The sequence below is a fragment of the Citrus sinensis genome, chromosome 8, assembly GCF_022201045.2.
Source record: "Citrus sinensis cultivar Valencia sweet orange chromosome 8, DVS_A1.0, whole genome shotgun sequence".
Lineage (NCBI taxonomy): Eukaryota > Viridiplantae > Streptophyta > Magnoliopsida > Sapindales > Rutaceae > Citrus > Citrus sinensis.
Genome location: NC_068563.1, coordinates 27,026,833 through 27,048,603, shown reverse-complemented (window position 1 = coordinate 27,048,603; position 21,771 = coordinate 27,026,833). Strand labels below are relative to the sequence as shown.

Sequence of the window (21,771 nt, the reverse complement as noted above, 5' to 3'; positions counted from 1 at the left end):
TCCGTGGATTTGGCTTTGAAATCCTGGGAAACGGACCGAGTCTAAAAAAACGTGTTATGAACTTTGAAGGTTTCAATTTCTCCCCGTTTTGGACGCATTCAGTTCGGAGACAATTTGATGAATTTAAAACTTGTTTCATTTAATGCTCTCAAATAGTCAAATAAAAATAATTCATTATACATATGCTGATGTATATTTACGTGTATATTATGGGCTCAGATTAAGGAAAGAATAGTGGAAAAGTCAAGTTGGTCCACATTCCGAGCATTACTCATTTCACACGAAATTAACTACCTTAGGAATCATTCTCCTCAAAAAAAAAAAAAAAAAAAAACAATAATAATAATAATAAATAAATAAATAACCTACCTTCTAGATGCATGCTGTATGATAAATTAGTTGTTATTAAGGGCTAAAGTTCCATTTGATATGATTTTTTAAAATATTTAGCCATAATATTTTTAAAATTATATTATGAAATGAGTGAAATAAGAATATAAAATAAAATTGATATTTTAGATGATTTAACCTTTTGAAAAAATTAATTTTTACTTATAAAAACTCAAAATTTGACTAGCAGAGACAAAGTAATTTATTTAATCTCAAAAAAACTACACTCACAATAATATCAAACAAAAAAAAACTTAAAAAGTGGTTTTGAGATTAAATACCATTAGATAAATTATAGTAAACATACTCAAAGGATTGTCAAATAACATTTTTATATGGTCATCTTGCTTGTAAATTACAACGATGGTTCGACATTGTACTAAAGGTGCGTTTGAGATTGAGGTTGGGCAGCTGTACCTTAAAAGTTACAGCACTAAAGTGTTTGGTAAACACAAACTGCTGTAACTTGAAAGGTATATTAATATGATTTTTTACTTATATGATAAAAAAATTTATTATATCTTTAATAATTTTATCAAAATTATTATTTAAATTTTATATTTATTACATATTATTAACTTTTATTTTACAGTAATAATTTTTTTCTACAGCAACTGTAACTTTTAAGATACAGCACCTCAATCACAAACGGATCCTAAATTTATTGCCACTATCGATTGATTTTAATTACGCGGTGCGGGTGTGTTTTAGTTTAATTAATTCCTTTATTAATTGTAAAAAGAAAACTTATTATTATTATTTTTTAATCGAAAACGCTTTCTTACGAAGTAACTCTCAACCCCTCATTTCTTTGCGTATGGTTTTTGAAGTTACAAAAACAAAAGGCCTTGCTTCATGTGAAACAAAGAAAATGTAAAATGGGGCCTTCTGTTTATTGTCTTGTTTCTGAAAGTCTCATTTATGTTAGCGGCTCCATCTTTTAATGCGTACGCTGTCGTTTCGTTGTCCGCACAATTTTTCTTTTTCTGTTTTTTGGGCCCTTTCCCACGAGAGTTGAGCAATTGCAATTAAGATAGTATTTATTTGATGCAAGCCGACGGTGGCGAAAATTGACGCCAAATAATTGAAGAAAGTAAAATGTTTAAAACGTGGTCGTATTACACAGTACAAATCATGGTACCCCAGCTGAAATGGGATTTTTCCGAGTTAAAAGTTCAGGAAAATTAGGGGTATCTTTGTAAATGCCAAATTGCCAATTGCTTTGCATTAATTTTTAAAACTTAAACCAACGTATTTTTCTGTGATCGTTGTCCATTGATAGCCATAGCTCACTGAAGATGGGTTGTACTTTCTTTTTCATATTTCGGAACTTCAACTAACAAAAATTAATACATTATTGTCTAGCACTTGCAATAAGTTTTAATTTCACATATCAGATTTTCGATAAGCCTACAACTTTATGTCATATGTGTATTTGTAAAAGTTTGTAGGCCTTACTCACATTTAAAATTAATTTTATAAGTTGAGAGTTGTTTAAAAATTGTATTCTTAATTAGTCTAATAACTATTCTCTATAGATATGTAATGTTTTTCTATTCACCACTAATTATGTACTTATTGCTATTTTCTACTCAATTCTTGTCAATTAGGAAAGTAACGTGAGCCGCACTGGTACATGGGTTTGGTTATAATATTTTAATAAAATTAAAGAAAAACTAAATAAAATGATTTTTCTACTTTTAATGTTCTTCCTGACTCAAAGTCTAGTTGATGCATGAAACTCAATAACGTAAAAGAAAAACATTCAAATTACGAATTAAAAATCCATCTTTCAAAGCTATATTAATTTTTAATCATAATCATATGTGCATCACATAATTTTCATTACTTTTACGACATGCTCATCAAAATTTAGTATCGATTTCTACAGTATGAACATATCATAACGATATCTTCACGTGATTCCTATGACATTTGAGTGAAAAAAAACTGCATATTTACTAATTACTACCATAATTTTTTTTTTAATTTTGAATTATCAGTTTTATCACAATTTAAATAGAAGATTCACTGTAAGTTTTGAACGTCTGTTAACATAGAATAAATAAAATAAAATAAATTTGGTTGATGTCTTTGCTGAAAAGCATCTCTAAACCATACAAGGCACTTACTTCGAGTCTTAACCTCGCAGGCCTCACACGCTAACATCCAACCCGCCACACTTTCTAACCCCACACGCTGCGAATAATTACCGTTCCTACCATGCCTCGATCACCGTAACCAGGACCCCACCAACTCCTCTAAAAATCCAAAGGCCAAATCCGTCATTTCATCAAAACCCAAAAATTAAAAAAAAAAAGAAAAAAAAAAAAGAAAGAAACCAAAGCGGTTACTCTGCTTACTTTCTGAAGAGCGAGAAGCTGTATAAGAACGAGACTCGTGGAATCATATGTTTGTTGTGTTGTTGCGATGAGCGCATGACAGGTGACAGCAATGGCGAGATCGTGTCAGTTCTCCACTACTACGACGTCGTTTAGTTGCCGATCCTCTCGGCCTCAGCTCCATTTGTTTACATCACTTTATTAAACTCTTCAAAAACCTCTTCACTCGATCTACTGCTTCTCGTGTTTGTTTTCTTTTTACGCCCTTAGCAGGTTGCCATCGTCTCTCTCCCGCATTGTTACCGACGCCTGCATTGTTATCAAATTCGTATTCAAAATTAAAATTAAAATTTATTTTTTTTCTTTTTTTTTTTAATTTTATATTTACGTTGCGCGCAGGGAAAGATGGCTGAGGGAGGAGGGAAGGTGTTGTACATAGCAGTGATGGATGAGGAGGAAAAAGCGGAGCAAGCCAATAACTCGGCCGCCGCCGCGGCGTCGTTTCGGTACACGCGTCCCGTTTTGCAAAGTACTTTACAACTAATGGGCTGTAAAGCACGACATGCGTTTAAGGTAAACACAAATATCCATATATATATAGATATTATTTTTTTCTTAAAATTTATCTGAGATTATTTTGGCAAATTGTTGCGGATTTTTAAAAATTTTCAGTCGATTAGCTGACACTGGAGTTTGGAAAGGCGTCTTTTCCGGTTTGAGCTTTGATGATATAGTTTTGACAAAACTTGCTGATCTGAGCTGCATGCAATGTGTTCTGGAAAATTTCTCTTAGCTATTTGATTTATTGAGTAAAGAGAAATTTCTGTCTGGTTTTTGTTAAATGTGTGGATCAAATTAGTGGTATTGTCATGTCTGGGTTGATGTGAGATGATTGTGGTTTTATGTATTGTGTAATATGAGTTGAAAGTGTTAAGAGTGATTTATCTTTCGTTGGGGTCATATTTTTGTAAAAGTTGAAAGTAATTTATGAAATCACATTTATGTTATTATAGAAGCATTTGGAAGGCGGATGAGATCCTGAAAGTTGCTCCGTTATTCCATTTTTGGAGCATTGTTTACTAGGTACTATTATTCCCATTGTTTCCATATAGCCAGCTGTTGCTGATGTTTATTAAGCAGTTTTAGGAACCTTATTTTTCCTGGAAGTACAATGCAGAATAAAAATCCATTGTTTCCATCTGCTTTTTTCTTTTTTTTTTAATACTCATAATTTTGATTGGTTAAGTTGGGTTTGTAACAATATGATCAAAATTGTCAATTTTGACAATTGGTGCTTAAAGATTATTTGATAGTTTTGTGTTATTAAAGCAAGTGGCAAGCTCTCTCTGATCATTTTAATTTTGCTTTCTTCAGATTAGTCAAAGGGTTTTCAAAATGATAAGAACTGAAAGTCCTACCAGTGCTCATCACCAAGAAGGAGCGGAGGTATTTGGATCACATTGTCTGAAAGGAAATCTTGAAAAGGATGATGGTTGTAATCCTGGCAGTTGCTTTTGTAAAGAAGAGGTTTCAGAGTCTGGTGATAGAAGTAAAAGAATACCATTCGAGTTGTACAAAAGACGCACTACTGTAGTTATTAGTAGAGAAACTTTCATAGATGTTGTTTGTGATGCTCTGACTGAGTACAAGTATGTGGGTCATAATCAGAGGGCTGACTTGGTTTTGGCATGCAGGTATGGTTAACATATTGTTCCTTTCTGCAAAATATTTTTATTTACAGTGGATAGTCGAGTTCTTGATTGTGGAGTTTGCATATGCCAATGCTTTTGTGCTTCTGGTATTGTTGATCAAAACACGGTTTCCTTTTGTCATGGTACTTCCAGTTAGCTGGATATGTTATTTCAATCTGGTACACACTTCCTGTCACAATATGGATGTGGTTGTTAGACTATTGAACTGAAAGTGGTTTGGGTAGTTTTGGATAAGCATATTTGTGAAATTTTTTGGAGCCTTAGGAAACTTAAAGGCCTGATATCTTATTCAGGGGATGCAGCTTCATGTCCATCAGTTGCCTAGTTGGGATTGCAGTATCCAATTTAGCTGTCATTTTTGTGCAATGAAATTGGATAAATGTTTAGGCATTACATTAAAATCAAATTGCTAATGTTTTTGTTGCTATGGCGTTGCAAGCGATATTTTTGAAAATGTCTTTTCTTTTTCCTTTCTTTCTTTCCTTGTTGTATCATCTGGTTTGCATAGATGAAATGTTAATTTTTTCTTGCAGAATCCGAGAAAGGAAGGAATCTGTAACTGTGCTGTTGTGTGGCACTAGCGGCTGTGGCAAATCTACTTTGTCAGCATTGCTGGTATTTCTTTGCTGTTTAAACTTTGTTGTGCTTTTGGGGTCTAAATGAAAATTTCCATTTTAGCTTTTGTACCCTTTTACTAGTCTTCTTCTTTTCCCTTTGGGATATAGTTTTAGGTTTGTATGTAGTAATTGGGTTACTGGCAAGTGTAGGATTTAATTGCTTATCAATAGTTATGTACTTCCACCACTCATATTCTTAGTGCTTCCCACTTGTCGTGCAGGGAAGCAGGTTGGGAATCACTACAGTAATCTCAACCGATTCTATTCGGCACATGATGAGGAGTTTTGTTGATGAGAAACAAAACCCTCTACTCTGGGCTTCAACCTACCATGCAGGGGAGTTCTTGGACCCTGACGCAGTTGCAGAAGCAAAGGCTAAAAAGCACGCCAGAAAATTGGCAGGTGCTGCACTTTCAGTTCCAAAGGATGAAGCATCCAATAGTTCAGCAACTGGGAAATCCGATATCCGTCCAGAGGTTGGTTCCAGTGCAGCTGAATTGATTAGTCCAAAGCAGATGGCTATTGAAGGATTTAAGGCTCAAAGTGAGATGGTCATTGACAGCCTAGATCGACTGATTACTGCATGGGAAGAAAGGAATGAATCAGTTGTTGTTGAGGGTGTTCATTTAAGCCTGAATTTTGTGGTATGTAATGTCTTTATTTTATGTTGTAAGATTAGCTCTTATTATGCTTTTCTCAATTTTAATATGATCTGCAGATGGGGCTTATGAAGAAACACCCATCAATCATACCTTTCATGATATACATCACAAATGAAGATAAACACATGGAACGATTTGCAGTCCGCGCAAAGTACATGACACTAGACCCAGCCAAAAATAAATATGTCAAGTATATTCGAAATATTAGAACTATACAGGATTATCTCTGTCAGCGGGCTGACAAGCATCTGGTCCCCAAAATAAACAATACTAATGTTGACAAGAGTGTAGCAGCCATCCATGCAACGGTCTTCAGCTGCCTTCGCAGGCGTGAAGGAGGAGAGCAGCTTTATGATCCAACCACTAATACAGTCACTGTGATTGCTGAGGAGTATAGGAACCAGTGTGCAGCACATTCCTTGAGCTCCAAGGGGATGTTTCAACTGATCCAGAGAAAAGGTTCTTCTAGGCATCTGATGGCTCTTCTTAATACTGATGGATCGGTCGCCAAGGCTTGGCCTGTTACGTCAGTGGACAGTAATGGTAAGCCTATACTGGTCACTGGGACTGAGGAGAGAATGGGGAATCCGATGTATGGGCCTTTAAAGATTGGAAAGGCAGAATCGGTTAATCTTCAGTTTGGCCACTTTGGGATCAGTGCTTGGATCAGTGACGGTTGCACAAGTCATGCAGGAAGTGTGGATGAATCTAGGGCCGAAACTGATTGTGGTAGTAGAAACCACTCTTCTTGCTGTAGCTCACCAAGGATGTCTGATGGACATTCCAAGGAGGTATACCTAGGACAAATGTTAGTTTTATTAGTAAACATGTTATAGGGGTTGTCAGCAACTCTTCGGAAGGTTCTTGAGTGAGCTGTTATAATCATTCTTAGAGGTCATCCGTTATAAGCTTGGACTTATATGCTTCTTTTCTTGTCCCTACAGCTCAAGGAGGAACAGTCAGTCCACGGCAGTGATGAAGAGGTTGATGACCCACTTGAGGCTGACAGCGATGAGGATCTTAGTGATAAAACTGACGAGCAAGCCCTTGAAGAGGTATCAATTATCGTAACTTCAGCATGTCTGATCTGTAACTGGCATCCTGCATGTCATGTAAATTGATATTGATATATCATAGTATATAGTCTGTGATGTGAGGTGCGAAAGGTTACAGTTTTTCATAGATAGAGATTTTTGACATTTTGATCTGTTCTTATTATACAGATAGGATCTGTTGATGAAGAGTCTAAATCAGATGAAGAGTACGATGATCTGGCAATGCAAGATACTCAGGGGAGTGGCTATTTGTCTGATGCAGAGGAAGAGTTCAAGGAGAAGATGGTTCCTGTTACTGAGGCCCAGACACCAAACATGAGAGGAGAAAAGTATAGCCAGAATCTCGACCGCTTCCTGAGAACAAGAAGCGAGCAATTGCCTGAGACATTTTGCCCATACTCTCCTCCTCGAATGGAGAAGAATGAAAGGAAATTGATTCCTTCTGGCAATCGCAGAGTGAGAAAACGCTCTCTCAGCATTTCAGCCTTGGGGAAGCATGGGGCAATAACCAGTGATCCCATTCTTTCTGGTGGTCCTCTGAGGTAGCGGACCAGTTTTGTCACAGTTTCTTAGTGTTGTTACTTTTGCTTACCCCTCACATATCTGTTCTCGTCTCTGTTCTTTCTTTCTTTTTTTGCTTTTTTTTCTTTTTTTTTGGGAAACACCTTTTCTTCTAGGTAAATGGTAATTTAAGTTTGTTTTAAATTGGTTTTCCTCCCTTCTGGAGTACAGAGCAACGCTTAGTAGTAGTCTTTGAAATGTGGCTCTTTCTTTATGTTCTTAAAATTTCCTGTTTTAAGCATTAAGGCGAATATTTACTATAACATCATCTCTAATGATTTTACATTTTAAATTCTGTCAGACCGATTCAGAGTTATTTCTTTCTCCTTCTTCGTTTCTGGGGCCACCCCAGTTTTGTATCCAATCAAAAAGAGTTTTCTGTCGGGGACTGGGATCTTTGTTTTCAAGGGGGAAAAGGGGAAAAGAAGGAGGTTGAACTTTTATTTCCTAAGAAAGTTGGGAAATGCCCTCACTCGGCTGCATGTGTGTTGTGCTAGCATATGTGAGAGCCTGCTGCCTGCTGCAATCGGTCCATATTTAGAAATTGATCAAGCACTTTAAAGGATTCGGTCAGAGAAATTTTATTAATTAAATTATTTAGTAAGTACTTTAGATTGTTCTCTCAAAGAAATTTTATCAATTAAGTCAGGAGGTAGAAGACTGCTAGTGAGGTGTATATAATAAACAGGAATAACCAATTAAATTGGAATTGTAATGCATAACAAATATGTTAAATTTGGCAATTCTTGGACAATTATTAGAATTTTAATAAATAGAAATTTTATTTAACCAAAACATGAATTAGGAAAATCTACCATGGATTTAGGTTTCGTTTGGTACAGCTTATTAAAAAGAGCTTATAACAGTAGAGTTTATAGCAATAGAGCTTTTGGACAAAAAGTTATTGGGTGTTTAGTTGTCAATAAAAAAAGCACTTTTAAACTTATATAAATAGAGCTTTTGGACAAAAAGTCATTGGGTGTTTAGTTGTCAATAAAAAAAGCACTTTTAAACCATTAAACTGTGTGATATTTTTTATATTATATACTTTTTGGAAAAACTCTTTAACCTCTACTCCCAAAAGCTCAAATTTTGGGCTTTTGCTAGTAGAGGTAAATTAGCTTATTTAAGCTAAAAAAATTCTACTAAAAAAATAACCAAACACCATAAAAAAATTTTAAAAGTGTTTATGCGATTAAATAAGCACTTATGTATCTTAAATAAGCCATATCAGACAGGCACTTAGGGGCTGGTGGAGGTATCAGTAAAAATAATTCTCATATTCTTCTTAATTTTTAACGGGTAGGGATTTCGTTATTTATTTAATTTACAATTCTTTTGTTTATTTATTTATTTAATTTCATTACTATTGAAATTATGCATTTGTAGTATAGTACCTACTATAAGAAGAAACATAAATAAGTTATAAGTAGCCCGTTGAATTTATTGCGGAAGGCTCGTCAAAAATAAAAAAAAAAATTAAAAAACATATATATTGGGGAAGGGAAGTATGAAATAGGGGTAAAAAATATAAAATGAGGTGGGCAGTGGAGAAGGTCTCCTCATCCCACGTCGGCCTATTGTATATGTTACCCATACCACTTGAAGCATTTTTTTTTTTTCTAAGTTTTATAGAACAACGTGGACGTTTGATTTCATTTATTAACTTACCTACACACTCATATCATATCTTTTTATAATTATGGTAGCTCAAGTTTCTCTCTAATTGACGACGCCATTAGAGATCAAATGAGTGCAACTCTAAGAAAAATTTCATACTTTGTCAGTCAAAAATAGTTATTTACATATGGAAGTGTGTATTAGTTAAGTAGTTTTTTTACACTTCAAAAAATACTTATAGGTACAACTAGGTGCACATCTTGCTGACTTATCATATGCTACAACATGAATTTGATGATTCCTTCACCATTCGAGCTAAAATTCCAAAGTATATGGTTTGGTGCGGCGTAATAACATAAAAAAGAACGTTGTATTATCAACATTTGCCTTCTTATGATAGACGATGATAACAAAAGCAAAAAGTTGGTTCATCCCAAAACCCATTCATATTAAGTTGATTTGAGTTGGTTCACAAAATAATTTATTTAACAAACAAGAAACGTTAAACCCAAAATGAAAAATAGAATTGTGATAATTGCTAGAAGCCTAATAACTAATTGACACAAAGTTGGGAGGAATTTTTTCTTTTTTTCTTTTTTTTTTCAATTAATCATCGTTTGACGTGGTTGGCATTACCTAGCAAAATTTTGGGCTATTATTATTATTATTATTTTTTAACAAATCAGTAGACGTTAATCAACCTCTCCTTGCCTTTTATTTGTTACACGAGTAAAAGTAAAGATTGCAAATCATAAATTTATTATACAATCTGCTGCGTAGTTAATAATTAGTTACTTAAAAGAGCTGAGCAATGCAACTAGTAAGTTCTACGAGAGTTAAATAGATTGTGTAAATATCACTTGTTGTAAATGCAGTCTTCTCTTTTTTGAAATGTGAGTACAGTAATTATTTCTCGAATATTAAAAAGAATAAAATATGAGTAGTGATATATAAGATTTAATATAAGCTAATCCTACTAATTAATAATAAACTCATATAACACGAGTTGTAATCTAGTCTCATATAATTAAAAAAAAAATCACTTTTGTATGTTAATTCCAGATTGGACATGACAAAAAAGTACATAAAATTGAGAAAGAAGATCAATCAACTTCCTCTTATCATAAAAAAATCGGTGAGTTGGAGAATGAAACTATTTCGTTTCTCTTGTAAATGTATATTATTCGGTTTTCTTTTCAAATGTAGATTGGATTCTTTATGAAATAAAAACTTTTTAACTTCTATTAATGTCCTCCAAAGGCCTAAATTCTGACAAATATGATTCTATTTCATATTTTCCATATATTCCACCTGCGGATGTTTCTACTGTCTTTTCGTCGGGGGAAGTAGAGATACGCAAGAGAAGGTAATTACAAATATACCATGCCAGAGCAAGAATATTATGTTTCTTAACCACTAGAGCAAAAATTTCAAGTATTATATATGTATGTATTTTCAACATGTAGCTTTTGAATGATATGAGAAGGGGAAAAAAAAAGTAATTTGGCTTAAGGTCATACATATCAACAGAATCGAACATGGGATCATCATCTTAAATGATTATTTCTATAGTCAGCTTTTAGGTGATGAACATGGGATCATCATCATACATATCAATCATGTAATTTGGTCTAAGGTCATATTGCTGGGATTAAGTGTTCTTTAAAACATATTGATCATTTATTTTCTAATTAATAAAATATTTGAAATATTTTATCAAATATCTTAATTGTATAAATATTTTGAATAAGGTCCGTTTAATCATATTATATGTATTTTATGTGATTATTATATGGATTCACAGAAGATATAAAATACAAGTTATCTTATAATTAAATAAATTGAGTTCGCAATTGATAAATAGAGTTGAGCATTTTATTTATGTTTAGACTATAATAAATTTATTGAATGAATTGTCTTAATCATGTATGAATTTACTGATAAACTAAATCATATATGAGATTTAATTAACTTTAAAATGATTGTCATACTTATTAAATATCATAGGAATTGATTTTATTGCAATCTCAATCTTGAGTTAATTATAGTTTTATGTTTGTGATTGTCATTTCATTTGAGTTAGCAAATGATAAAGCGTCCACACGTCAAGTGCAGATCAAACACAAGTTATCTTATAATTAAATAAATTGAGTTCGCAATTGATAAATAGAGTTGAGCATTTTATTTATGTTTAGACTATAATAAATTTATTGAATGAATTGTCTTAATCATGTATGAATTTACTGATAAACTAAATCATATATGAGATTTAATTAACTTTAAAATGATTGTCAGACTTATTAAATATCATAGGAATTGATTTTATTGCAATCTCAATCTTGAGTTAATTATAGTTTTATGTTTGTGATTGTCATTTCATTTGAGTTAGCAAATGATAAAGCGTCCACACGTCAAGTGCAAATCAAACTTGAATTATAACCTGAAAGATCTTTGGGAAAGGATTGTGATCTAACAAAATTGGTGGTGACAGATTGTGATTTGGGAGGCTAAATTACCTCTACGAAAAAGTTAAGGTACGATTTCTGCATTATGCTAATTTTATATATTGTATGAGAATTGTGATGCAAATATTTTCTGCTGCAAAACTATTTTTAAACCAACACTTACATATCATTATTTCTAGACTTTCGTTTAATCCAAATGTCATTCCACTAAACAGAGTTAAATGAGATCATCATCTCCAGAGGCGAAGCTCTGAGGACAGCCCGGGTTAGTTTCTTGAAAAAAAATATTAATTAATTATAAAAAAATTATAGTAAAATATAAAAATATAACTAATAATTATAATCAATATCTATTTTTTCTAAATCGAAAAATTAACTCAAATCCCTGACTAATTGATCCAATTATTCAAATTCTAAATTCCCTAAAACTTAGCTGTTCAAGTCATTAAGTTGCCACCTCATGAGTGACAGCCTGCCTCTGCCGTAACCACATGCTCATACTGTTTTTGAATTAGTTACTAGCTTATACTTTTGTCAAATTTTTTTGATAAAATAATTAATAATTCTCTAATGTATTATTATCGCAGACAATATAATTAAGATACGATAATATATGTGTTTTCTTTTTTGAAGAATCGCAGGACGAAATTTCGTCGATAGTGTTTTTTTTATTTACATTGTATTTTTTTAATTTTATTATTAATTTTTACTTGTCTAGTGTATTTTAATAATTTCATTTGTATAGAATAAATTTTTTGAGAAGTAATTGAATTTTAAAAAAATCTAAGCCACCCCAAAAAATAGAGCTAGCTTCGCCACTGATCATCTCACATTGAAGAATAGCTAGAATGGTGAGAATATATTGCTAAAAGCCTAAAGAGTTGATAGAATATAGGATTTTTTTTTTTTTTTTTGGAGAAGAGAACATTGGATATTGTTTTGATTCTTCTACTCATCATTTCACGTGGTTGGCATATCCTAACTTTTTCTTTTTTGGGTTGTGGGGGGTGGGGGAGAAAGTTGCTAATTTTGTGCTGGCAGCGGCAAATCGTTGAAGCTGTAACGTTAAATCAGATTGTTTGCTACGTACGCCAGCAAATGTGAGCGCCTGCAACATATCCATCGCTAAGAATTCTTTCAGAATTTAGCTCATATTTGGTAGGAAGAAGAAATGAGAGAAGACGAACGGAAAGGAGAGAGAAAGAGAGAATATGAGGAAAGAATAGTTTAATATGAAATCTATCATTTTTCTTTTATTTTTTTTTCTTTTCTCTCTTTTCATTTCTCTAATTAAGGGTGCGTTTGAAATTGAGGTTGCGCAGCTGTAGCTTCCAAACTACAGCACTAAAATGTTTGATAAACACTAGCTGTTGTAGCTTTATATTTTTAATAATTTTGTCAAAATTATTATTTAAATTTTATATTTACTAGATATTACTAATTTTTGTTTAATAATTATTTTTTCCACAGCAGCTGTAGCTCAAAAGTTACAGCACCTCAATTCCAAACGCACCCTAAATATGTCATTAGAATTTTGTGTAAAAATTAATTTTTGAATCAAATAAAAATAAATTATACCCAACACCGTTGCTGAATATTTATATGGCTTTTGCTATTGAAATGGATTGCTTATAGCAATTACATGCACCAATTCTTATTTATTAAATATAAAAAAATAAACAAAAAAGAATATTTGTATCTTACAAAGTCTCCATTTCACAGTAGGGTAATAACATTGAAAGATAGGAGATCCAAACATTGAAACTAGAGTACAAAATTTGAACATTGAGTTGCAAGTTTCTACTAAAGAAAAAAAGCCAGTGGTGTTGGAATGATACTTCTAATTTCAATTGGTTTCCTTCAAGAGCCTGAGATGTGACCAATAAGATTTAGTTTCACACGCACACATATATAATTTCAACCCAATTATATATATATACGTCTTTTCATCAGCAAAACATACGGCTTGCATTTTTCAAAAGCAAATGCGTAAGCATATATCATTCTAGAACATGAATTTAACGTTTCCTAACCACTGAAGCCAAAAATCAAAGTATTTTGTGGAAGTCGCATGAAAATGAGCGTTGTAGTTTCAACGCATGCATCTTTCTAATGATATGTCATGACACGAAAAACATTTAACTGTAAGATCATTATTCATTGATATTAAGCAGAACTGAACTGGATTATCATATTTAGAGGACTAGGGCTAATTCAAATATCATTACTGGATCACCATCTCATAAATAACATTCCATTAGAAAGATAAAGATAAACCAAAAAAGAGAAGAACAGAATTGTAAGAAAAGCCGAAGGGTGTAGTATAAAATTTAAATTATTACTAGTAAATACGTAAATCTGTAAACATTATAATATTTTTAATCCATGTATATTATATTCTAAATCTGTAGATTAATCAATTCATGTTGTTGTAAAAAATTTCAAAAATGTTGTTGCAATAACATTTTTGACGCTTATACAGACTCATTAATTTGAAAGTTAGCTAACATGCATTTACAGTCTTAATGCTTAATGAAATCATTAATTATATGACTTAATCGACATGCCAAATATCTGTAAAAGTGGCCAACATATCTCTGATGATTGTTAGCTTGCAAACTACTTGTGGAATCAAGATTTTGGTTTGCCAAGGTTATTATACAGAAACAACTAAGTTTTAAGGACAATCTCAAGCATATATACCTCTAAGCCTTGTACTTGGTTACAGTTCAAAAGCTGTTGGACTCAACGTAGTTGGGTTGACTAACATTAATCTCACAAGTCACAACAACTAGAAGTCCTATCACTACATAGATAAAACCAAACAGAGCCGAAGTAAAGGTTGGTATTAACCAAAGTTTGACAGTCTCATACGTATACCCTAAGTCTTATAATTAGTTAAAGTTCAAAAGCTCTTGGACTCTGCTTAATCATGTTAAGCATCCTTCACCGATCACCACACAACTTTGAGATACTTTGAATTAACACAACATTCTGAAAAACAGTACGAACTATGGGCGCATATACATATGCGTATATATATATATATAACTATAGATGAGAATCATGGATTAGATAGTGATAGGGGCACACAGATCTCCATAAACTTTAAATGACTGTATCATGACTGCCATGAATATATATGTATATATACTGAAAAAGCGAAACTGAAGTTATTTTAAGAAATATTTGTGTTGCTATTATTGAAGAAGGTGGAATATGTGTGTGCACGAAATATGTCTGCAAAGAGTAGAAACAGCAAGATGGTGAGCGGGTGGTTGGTCCACCAATAAGATTGATGGGTAATTAATGCTAATGGCTATAAAATAAAGCCAAGAAATATGGCAGTGACATTGCGACACATGTTGCCATCATATTATATGCATATTTTCGCATACTAATGAAGTTTTCAGAGCAGTTTCAGCTTTCAAAGGATCTACTCTATCCACAGATACAAAACCACTTGTAAGAATATCCATAAAATAATTAAATTAATTTTTCAATCATTTATAGTGAAGACAAATTTAGCATGGTAGGCAGTTGTGGAACCCAATTTCAGGAATTATTTAATAAATAATAAGTGAAAAAAAAATCATCCAACTCACTTATTGCTCTATGATTTTGTTCAGGTGTTTTCTGCTCTGATTTCCTTGAGCTTTCAACAAAGGGCTTCAAGTTCTTGGTCCTTCAACACCAAAGCTTTGAAAACCCTCGATATAATCAAAATCAAAGCTCTGTTGAGTTCATAGATTATAGATAGATCTAATTAAACATATATATATGTGTATAATCTACGAAACAAATCAATATATGCTGGCTACGAAAGAAGAGCTGCATCAGAAAGATTCTTACTGTCTAGTAAATAAAGCATATACTGCATCGTGTTCAGAAGAATAATTATAGATCTGCAGAGTCAACAAGATCCTGTTCTCCCCTGCAAAGAGCAATAGTATAGGTGTATAAAAAAATGATAAGTGAATCCAGTAAAAAGATTGCCCTAATAGATTCGATAACAGGATTAGGAAAATATCTCTATGCCCACCTGATCACCTGACAGCAACAGAAACCGAAAGCAGAAGCATTCTAGCTACTAGTTGTTGAATAGTAAAAACTCCAGTGCAAATTAAGTCGCACTGGTGAGGCCTCAATAATATTCTTCAGTAGTGTTTTTTAAGCCGCTTATTGCTGATGCAGCATCATCAAGATTCTCAGTGCTTCGCAAGAGATTATCACATCACTGCCGTGTATTTGCATGTGAATCTTGATGATGCTACACCCGCAAACAGCGACTGTCAAATATCAATCTCGCCATGCAGCTAAGCTTCACTCCAACTGAATTCAGAGGTTTGCATAAAATCTTTTATAAAAGGGGAAAAAAAATGAAAAATCAGCTGGCCCAAGATCTTTTGGTGATGGAAATTAATGAATAAATAAAAATAAATTGGGGACTGGAAAATTTGCAACTTTTGAACAGCTTAGCACAAGAATACGATGACTGGCTGACGTGTCGAGTTACCGTTGGTTAAAGTATAAGTGATTATGTAAAGGGCACCAATCTACTCTTACAAGTTGAACTCAGAACCAAACAAAACAAAACCCTATTTTTTCTCTCCAAAAAAAAAAAGGTAAAATAATTAAAATAAAAATAAAAACTTTCAGATAGAATCGGAAAGGCTATCTGGGACTCTGGGTTCGATTTATCCCATCAGATTTACCAGGAAAAAAAGAAAAAATTTGGTCAGTACCCAAGTCAGATTCCGGCCAAAATTGCCATCAAAAGGAGATTTCAAAACGATTTTACCGGTGCCGTCAAAAAGAGTAATATTACAAGTAATAATAAATTTTATAGCTACAGAGACTAACCAATAAAACCGATCAACAAAAATAAAAAAATAAAAAAGAAAAAAAAAGAGAACCCTAGAAATTAATTACGAAGACTCAGTATTTCTGAGATCTATAGAGAGAGAGAGAGAGAGAGAGTGAGGCGTGTGTGTTAGGAAGCTTACAAGAGTAGAGAGGGTGGAAGAGAGGGTATATTTATACAAAAATGGCTGGCGAAGGTCATTGGCCCTTTAAGTATTTGTCAGTTTCTTATTGGTGCTCTTCATAATCGCGAGTTCTGATTGGCTGATGCTTGGCTGTATATTCTAGAAAACATTTAGTAGAACGTTAGTAAATGTTAAGGATAATATGGGACAAAATATCATAATAAGTATTAATTATTTAACATTATTAATTTCTTCTTGAAGCCCGAATCGATTGAGAAATCATATTAATAATTAACCCCATGGACCATTGCGGACCATTGCGTGCTAACTCATTCGTGCCACACGAAATTCACAACCGTAAAAGATCGGAATGAAATAAATTATTGATACACCTACATACGTAGTCATAAGTGATCCATGTATATTCCAACTATTAATTACTACGCTGAATTGAATTTGATAAATATTAGCCACAAATCTGAAGGCAATGTCTTTTTCTTTTTCTTTTTATAATTTGCTTTGATTCATGTTGGGTTAGGTTATTTTAATTTTTTTAAATTTGATTTTTTTTCTTTTGTGAAAATTAGATATTGAAATTCGAAAAGCAGTATTTACAGATAAGCTACCAAATGGATTGTAAAATGATGTATTAGAATAATTAACGATACCTTAAAATTTTAATTGTGACTTATGTGTGTGTGTGTGTGTAATCATTAACAGGTGTGGATGCTCTCATTTATAAGGAGTTTGCAACGTTGTAAATATACTTTTATAATATTATAAAATGTTTTGGAATATTGTAATATGAGAAAGGCAGTTTACACCATTTTAAATCCCTTCCAAATTTTAAATTTGGATTTGAGCTGGCTTGATATTTAGAGTTATTATTCAGTAAGGATTCCAATTAAGTCATTATTCAGTAAGGGTTTCATTACATAAAGCTTTAAATTAAAAGATAGAAAAATAAATACTAATTCATTATATGACAAAATACATTAAATTTTAGTGTGTGTTGTTCTTGTCTTTTCATTTATTCCTTAAAGTAAAGAGTCCTTATTGTAAATTTCTCTCTCTCTCTCTCTCTCTCTCTCTCTCTCTCTCTCTCTCTCTATATATATATATATAAATTGATTATCGGTGATAAAAGAGTAGTCCACGATAAGAGAGATGAGTGTGCACTCGTGTGATGTAATTTCTTTCACTTAATAAGTTATGGTAATTTGGAGCAGCCCAGTGCTGCGCCCAACCCCCACACGGGTTCGAGTGTTCAACTTCAAACTCGGAGCCTTGTTGCATGCCAACTTCCTCTTTTTATGAGCCTCCCAGGCTCGTGTGCTCACTGCCTCCGTACTACCCGCTGCCATCCACTTCTCTGTTTTCTTTTCTCTTTATTAATTATTGCCGGTCGTAATGGTTATTTTTCTTTTAATTCTTCTTTATTGCTACATGGGGAATTTGGTGGATAGTTTCTCCCGTGAGATATGGTTCAGGGTTCAACATTTCATGGCCACATTTTGTTAAGCAAGAGGAAATTCTACCATCATTTGAAATCCAAAAGTAACCCACATATGTCTTTGTCTGTCTCCTGCTATTAATGCTATAATTAGAAAAAAAAAAAAAAAGGTGGGTACGAGACAATTTTTACCTAAAATTTGACAACAATTGAGCATTTATTGTTAATTAGGAGCAAATATATATATCTTTTATGCATTTAACATCTAAATCAACCTTAAATATATTTTGAGACATATTAGTTGATTGTATATATAAAAAAAAGAATAGCTGGGTTTCATATTTTTAAATTTTATGTTAGAAAAATAATGTAAAAGGTTTCTAAAAATGTTGAGCACCTTTTTGCCCTATAACGACGCACGAATGCGACAGACAACCTAAGTAACCGTTTTCCATCTGAATTTTTTTTTTATAGAAAAAATAATAATCAATAATAAGAATAAAATAAATAAAATATTGATTTGATAGATTCCTCTACCTAAAAAGAAAACAAAAAAAAATACACGGGGCCCGTGTCCGTACAATATGACGCGGCCGGTTCAGATATTTATCTATTTGTTGGCCACTTGAAATTGGCCTCGGCTTCTTTTCAGCTTTCACTTTTCAATCATCGTCACTTTGAAAACTGAGAGTCCATATGATAAGAGTGCGAAAATAATGAATGCGTCCGGTTTCGTTTCCAGTTGTCCATCGATTCTCCCTTTTCAGATATTTATAATAAAACAAAATCCTCATCCACATATTGAATGAATTATTCTTCACTATTTTTTTGACAAACCGGAGATGTAAAAATGATTGTATTTTTGGTATAATATTAGGTTAAATAAATGCGAATCCTTTTGACGAAACATTAATTATTTGGATACAAATTTTCTAAGCATATTATCACTTTAAATCAAAATTCATATTCACATTTTAAAATATCCATCTTAAATAATGTAACGTTAATTCAATGGATCTTTTTTTTTTTAATAACCAAAACTTTGATTCAACTCTATTTTCTTTTCCAATTCTCAATTTTATTTTTTATTTTTTATTTTTGGCCCATCCATATGCTTCGGTGAGTGGTTTTATCTAATTTTTTTTTCTTTTTTAACAACATAGAATCATATCTTAATTGTATTTTTGAGTGGGTGATTTGATTTAAGAGTGATGATACAGCCACAAACTCTTGTACAAACTTATTTTGTACAAACTGATGTGTCATTAATTTATTGGCTGAATAAAAATATAAAATAATAAAAATAAATCATGTGAGCTAAATGATATTTAATTCAACTAATCTTATCATGCCACATCAATTTATACAAAATAAATTTATACAAAAAATTATGACTATATCATTACTCTTGATTTAATGAGTCAATTTTGATTCCACAATCAAAATATCCATCTCGTTGGCTTCCCTGCTCACTTAAGGCAAAGCCGCCTCCACTAAATGAATGAAAAATGTGAGATCCTGTATCGGACACGTTGCATGTAACAAAGTCATGAAAGCTGAAGACAACCGGTGGCGAACGCGTTTTGCTTGCAGACCTAATAATACTCGCACACGAGAATCGCCTCTCGTGGGGTTTTGGTCGATTTTCTTTCGATTGGGTTTCCGTCTCAAGTTATCAATTGATTTTCCTGAAAGCGAAACGACGCCCAATCTCATTGGTTCATTTTCCTTGTGACTTTTTGATGATAGGCTCATGTAAGGCAGCCGCTTTGCCATTAGAATTTTGCAAAATCAGAATATGCCCCACTTTACTCACTGAGGAATGGCCCCTGAATTTCACGAAAAAACGTCTCTTCGATCGAAACATGACTCAGATATTTTGTGTTTTGAATATCAACAAATGCATAGAACAGTTATTTAATAAATGAGACGTATTAGGAATCTGTCGAATGTTAGAGATTTGTTTTAATATAGTAATTAATTTTGAAGAAGAAAAGAAAAAAAAAGTGGTGTGTTCAATTCTCCCTAAATACAAACTTTATCTTAACTTAATATCTCCAATATAATATCGTATGGGCTTCATGTTCAATCTCTATGTGTATATTCCATCTTTAATTTCTATTTCATTTTCTTTGCAGTTTACTTTTAGGCTCTTGTCTTGCAACGCGTACCTTTGTATTTATTATGAATCCACTATCCTCTTTGCATTTTTAAGAAATAATAATATTACTGGCGTCTGTCCGAAATATATAAATCTATCAAAAATAAAACTGATTGATTATACTATTTTTTCACCTATAGATAAGATTTATTATCACCAGTATGGACGAACTTAACTAAGATCTAGGAGGGGTTTTGGTCCTTTTTAAGCTATTATTTTTTCAAGATCTTTCTGTAAGAGTACGTATTTTATATGAATATGTAATTAGTTAGAAAAATCAGATCTTAAAAAATGTGGTCACGCCAAACTAAATTAAAATTTATTGAACTAAGTTCGATCGCCTAATTTAAGCATTTGGGGGTTCACCATTGATAACAGGGCCCTTAAAATCGAATTATAGGAACTGATTGAGACCTATATTTAACATTACTATTAATTAGACACTTACACAATAACTTAAATTTTTATTTTTAGGTGTAACAGCTTTTCTATCAAATGAGATTAGGGATTCTTGCAAGCTGACAGAGTCATGTAACGCCAGTCATGCATGCCATCGGTTGTGGTGATGACTGGTGATGTCTAATTGGAAGCACAGTCTTCTTTTTTTTCGGCTTTTCCAGCCACAATTAGTGGAGTTCACAATGAACACGCGACTCCCTTTGATTGGTGACAGCACTCCTTTGGCTCGTGTCCACGTGGCCAGAATTATTACGAACGAGATACGGAAACAAGCAGGAGACGAATTCGTTCAATTCAATCATTCAATGAGCCAAAAACAGGAACAGGAAGCTTAATATGTGTGTGTAGTGAAGGCTTTGCAAGCGCGAGAGATGACTGATGACAAAGAGACGACATGGAAGGTGGGACGCGGTCACGTGGGCTGCACGGTGGTTTGGTTAGTCAGAAGTGAGAAACGGGGGAAGAAAATTGTACGGACGGGGGCCACAGTGCCACGTGACGGGGCATAGGCCGCGACAGTCTTGTCCATGTCTCTCTCTCTCTCTGAATCAATCTCGACAGTGAATCGTGGTTACTCCAACATCTACATTGTGTTCAGTGCGTTTCAATCGTTGAAGAGAAAAAACAACAAGAAGATTTGTGTGATGCAGAGATGCGAGCGTGCTTTTATTGTCGAGGGAAGAATTAGAATTGATAGATAGTGGGAAAAGAGTGACAAATAAATGGGTCCTTCAATTGATTTTATTTGGTCGCAGAAGTTGATGTTCGCTTAGCAAGTAGCTAGCTAGGGTTGGGGTTGGGGTTGTGGAAATGGGATTGAGACATAATTTGGCAAATGTCAACTTTTAAAATCAACATTCACGCGTCATATCTCAGTAATTCTACCTCCACATGTATAGGCACTCGTGAATTCCTAACTTATATTTAATGCAATTTACAAACACCAAAGACAAAGTAAAAATATAACATTAGTCCCGCATGCTCCACTTGTATATTACTCATTTTTGCATTATGTTTATTGATTGTATGTTACACAATAAAGATAACTCAGAGATTGCCATATATGTGATGTATAATGTATATATCACCAGATGATTTCAGATTACTAGTACGTTTACTAAACGAGATGATGAATTAGAGTCAAATTTAGTTGTTTACTTGAACTATAAGAATTTGAATCAAAATAAACTGCATTTCCATTGATGTGTTTAGTTAATCTTAGAATCAAAATATACTCTTTCAAGTTACTAAAATGCTTTGTTAATTGTTATCTATAGTATTATTTG

The 21,771-nt window shown here is 32.9% G+C and overlaps 1 protein-coding gene and 1 long non-coding RNA gene across 4 annotated transcripts; one reads left to right on the top strand and one right to left on the bottom strand.

Moving 5' to 3' along the window:
- Positions 1-2,816: 2,816 nt before the first annotated feature.
- On the top strand, positions 2,817-7,639 carry LOC102614381 (P-loop NTPase domain-containing protein LPA1 homolog 2). 2 transcript variants are annotated; one of them, XM_006487981.4, is made up of 8 exons: positions 2,817-3,005; positions 3,132-3,305; positions 4,107-4,426; positions 4,978-5,059; positions 5,283-5,705; positions 5,780-6,514; positions 6,668-6,778; positions 6,947-7,639. In XM_006487981.4, the coding sequence occupies exons 2-8, from the start codon at positions 3,138-3,140 to the stop codon at positions 7,322-7,324; spliced, it is 2,217 nt and encodes a 738-aa protein (XP_006488044.1). In that variant the 5' UTR covers positions 2,817-3,005; positions 3,132-3,137; the 3' UTR covers positions 7,325-7,639. The 2 variants fall into 2 exon arrangements, with proteins under 2 accessions (XP_006488044.1, XP_006488045.1); XM_006487982.3 differs by lacking the exon at positions 2,817-3,005 and adding an exon at positions 3,746-3,815 and having other exon boundaries at positions 3,157-3,305.
- A 5,376-nt stretch (positions 7,640-13,015) lies between these two features.
- LOC102613895 (uncharacterized) lies at positions 13,016-16,591 on the bottom strand. Of its 2 annotated transcripts, XR_371773.4 has the most exons (3): positions 15,467-16,440; positions 15,277-15,358; positions 13,016-15,158 (listed from the first exon to the last, which is right to left on the bottom strand). It is a non-coding gene; the product is annotated as an uncharacterized LOC102613895 (long non-coding RNA). The 2 variants fall into 2 exon arrangements; XR_003066992.2 differs by having other exon boundaries at positions 13,016-15,358; positions 15,467-16,591.
- Between the last annotated feature and the right edge of the window lie 5,180 nt (positions 16,592-21,771).

Bases quoted from the DNA above. Each gene is read 5' to 3' on its own strand.
- LOC102614381 (XM_006487981.4), top strand. From the start codon at position 3,138: ATGGCTGAGGGAGGAGGGAAGGTGTTGTACATAGCAGTGATGGATGAG. The intron at 3,306-4,106 runs GTAAACACAAAT...TGCTTTCTTCAG, and splicing joins AAGCACGACATGCGTTTAAG to ATTAGTCAAAGGGTTTTCAA. The intron at 5,706-5,779 runs GTATGTAATGTC...TATGATCTGCAG, and splicing joins ATTTAAGCCTGAATTTTGTG to ATGGGGCTTATGAAGAAACA.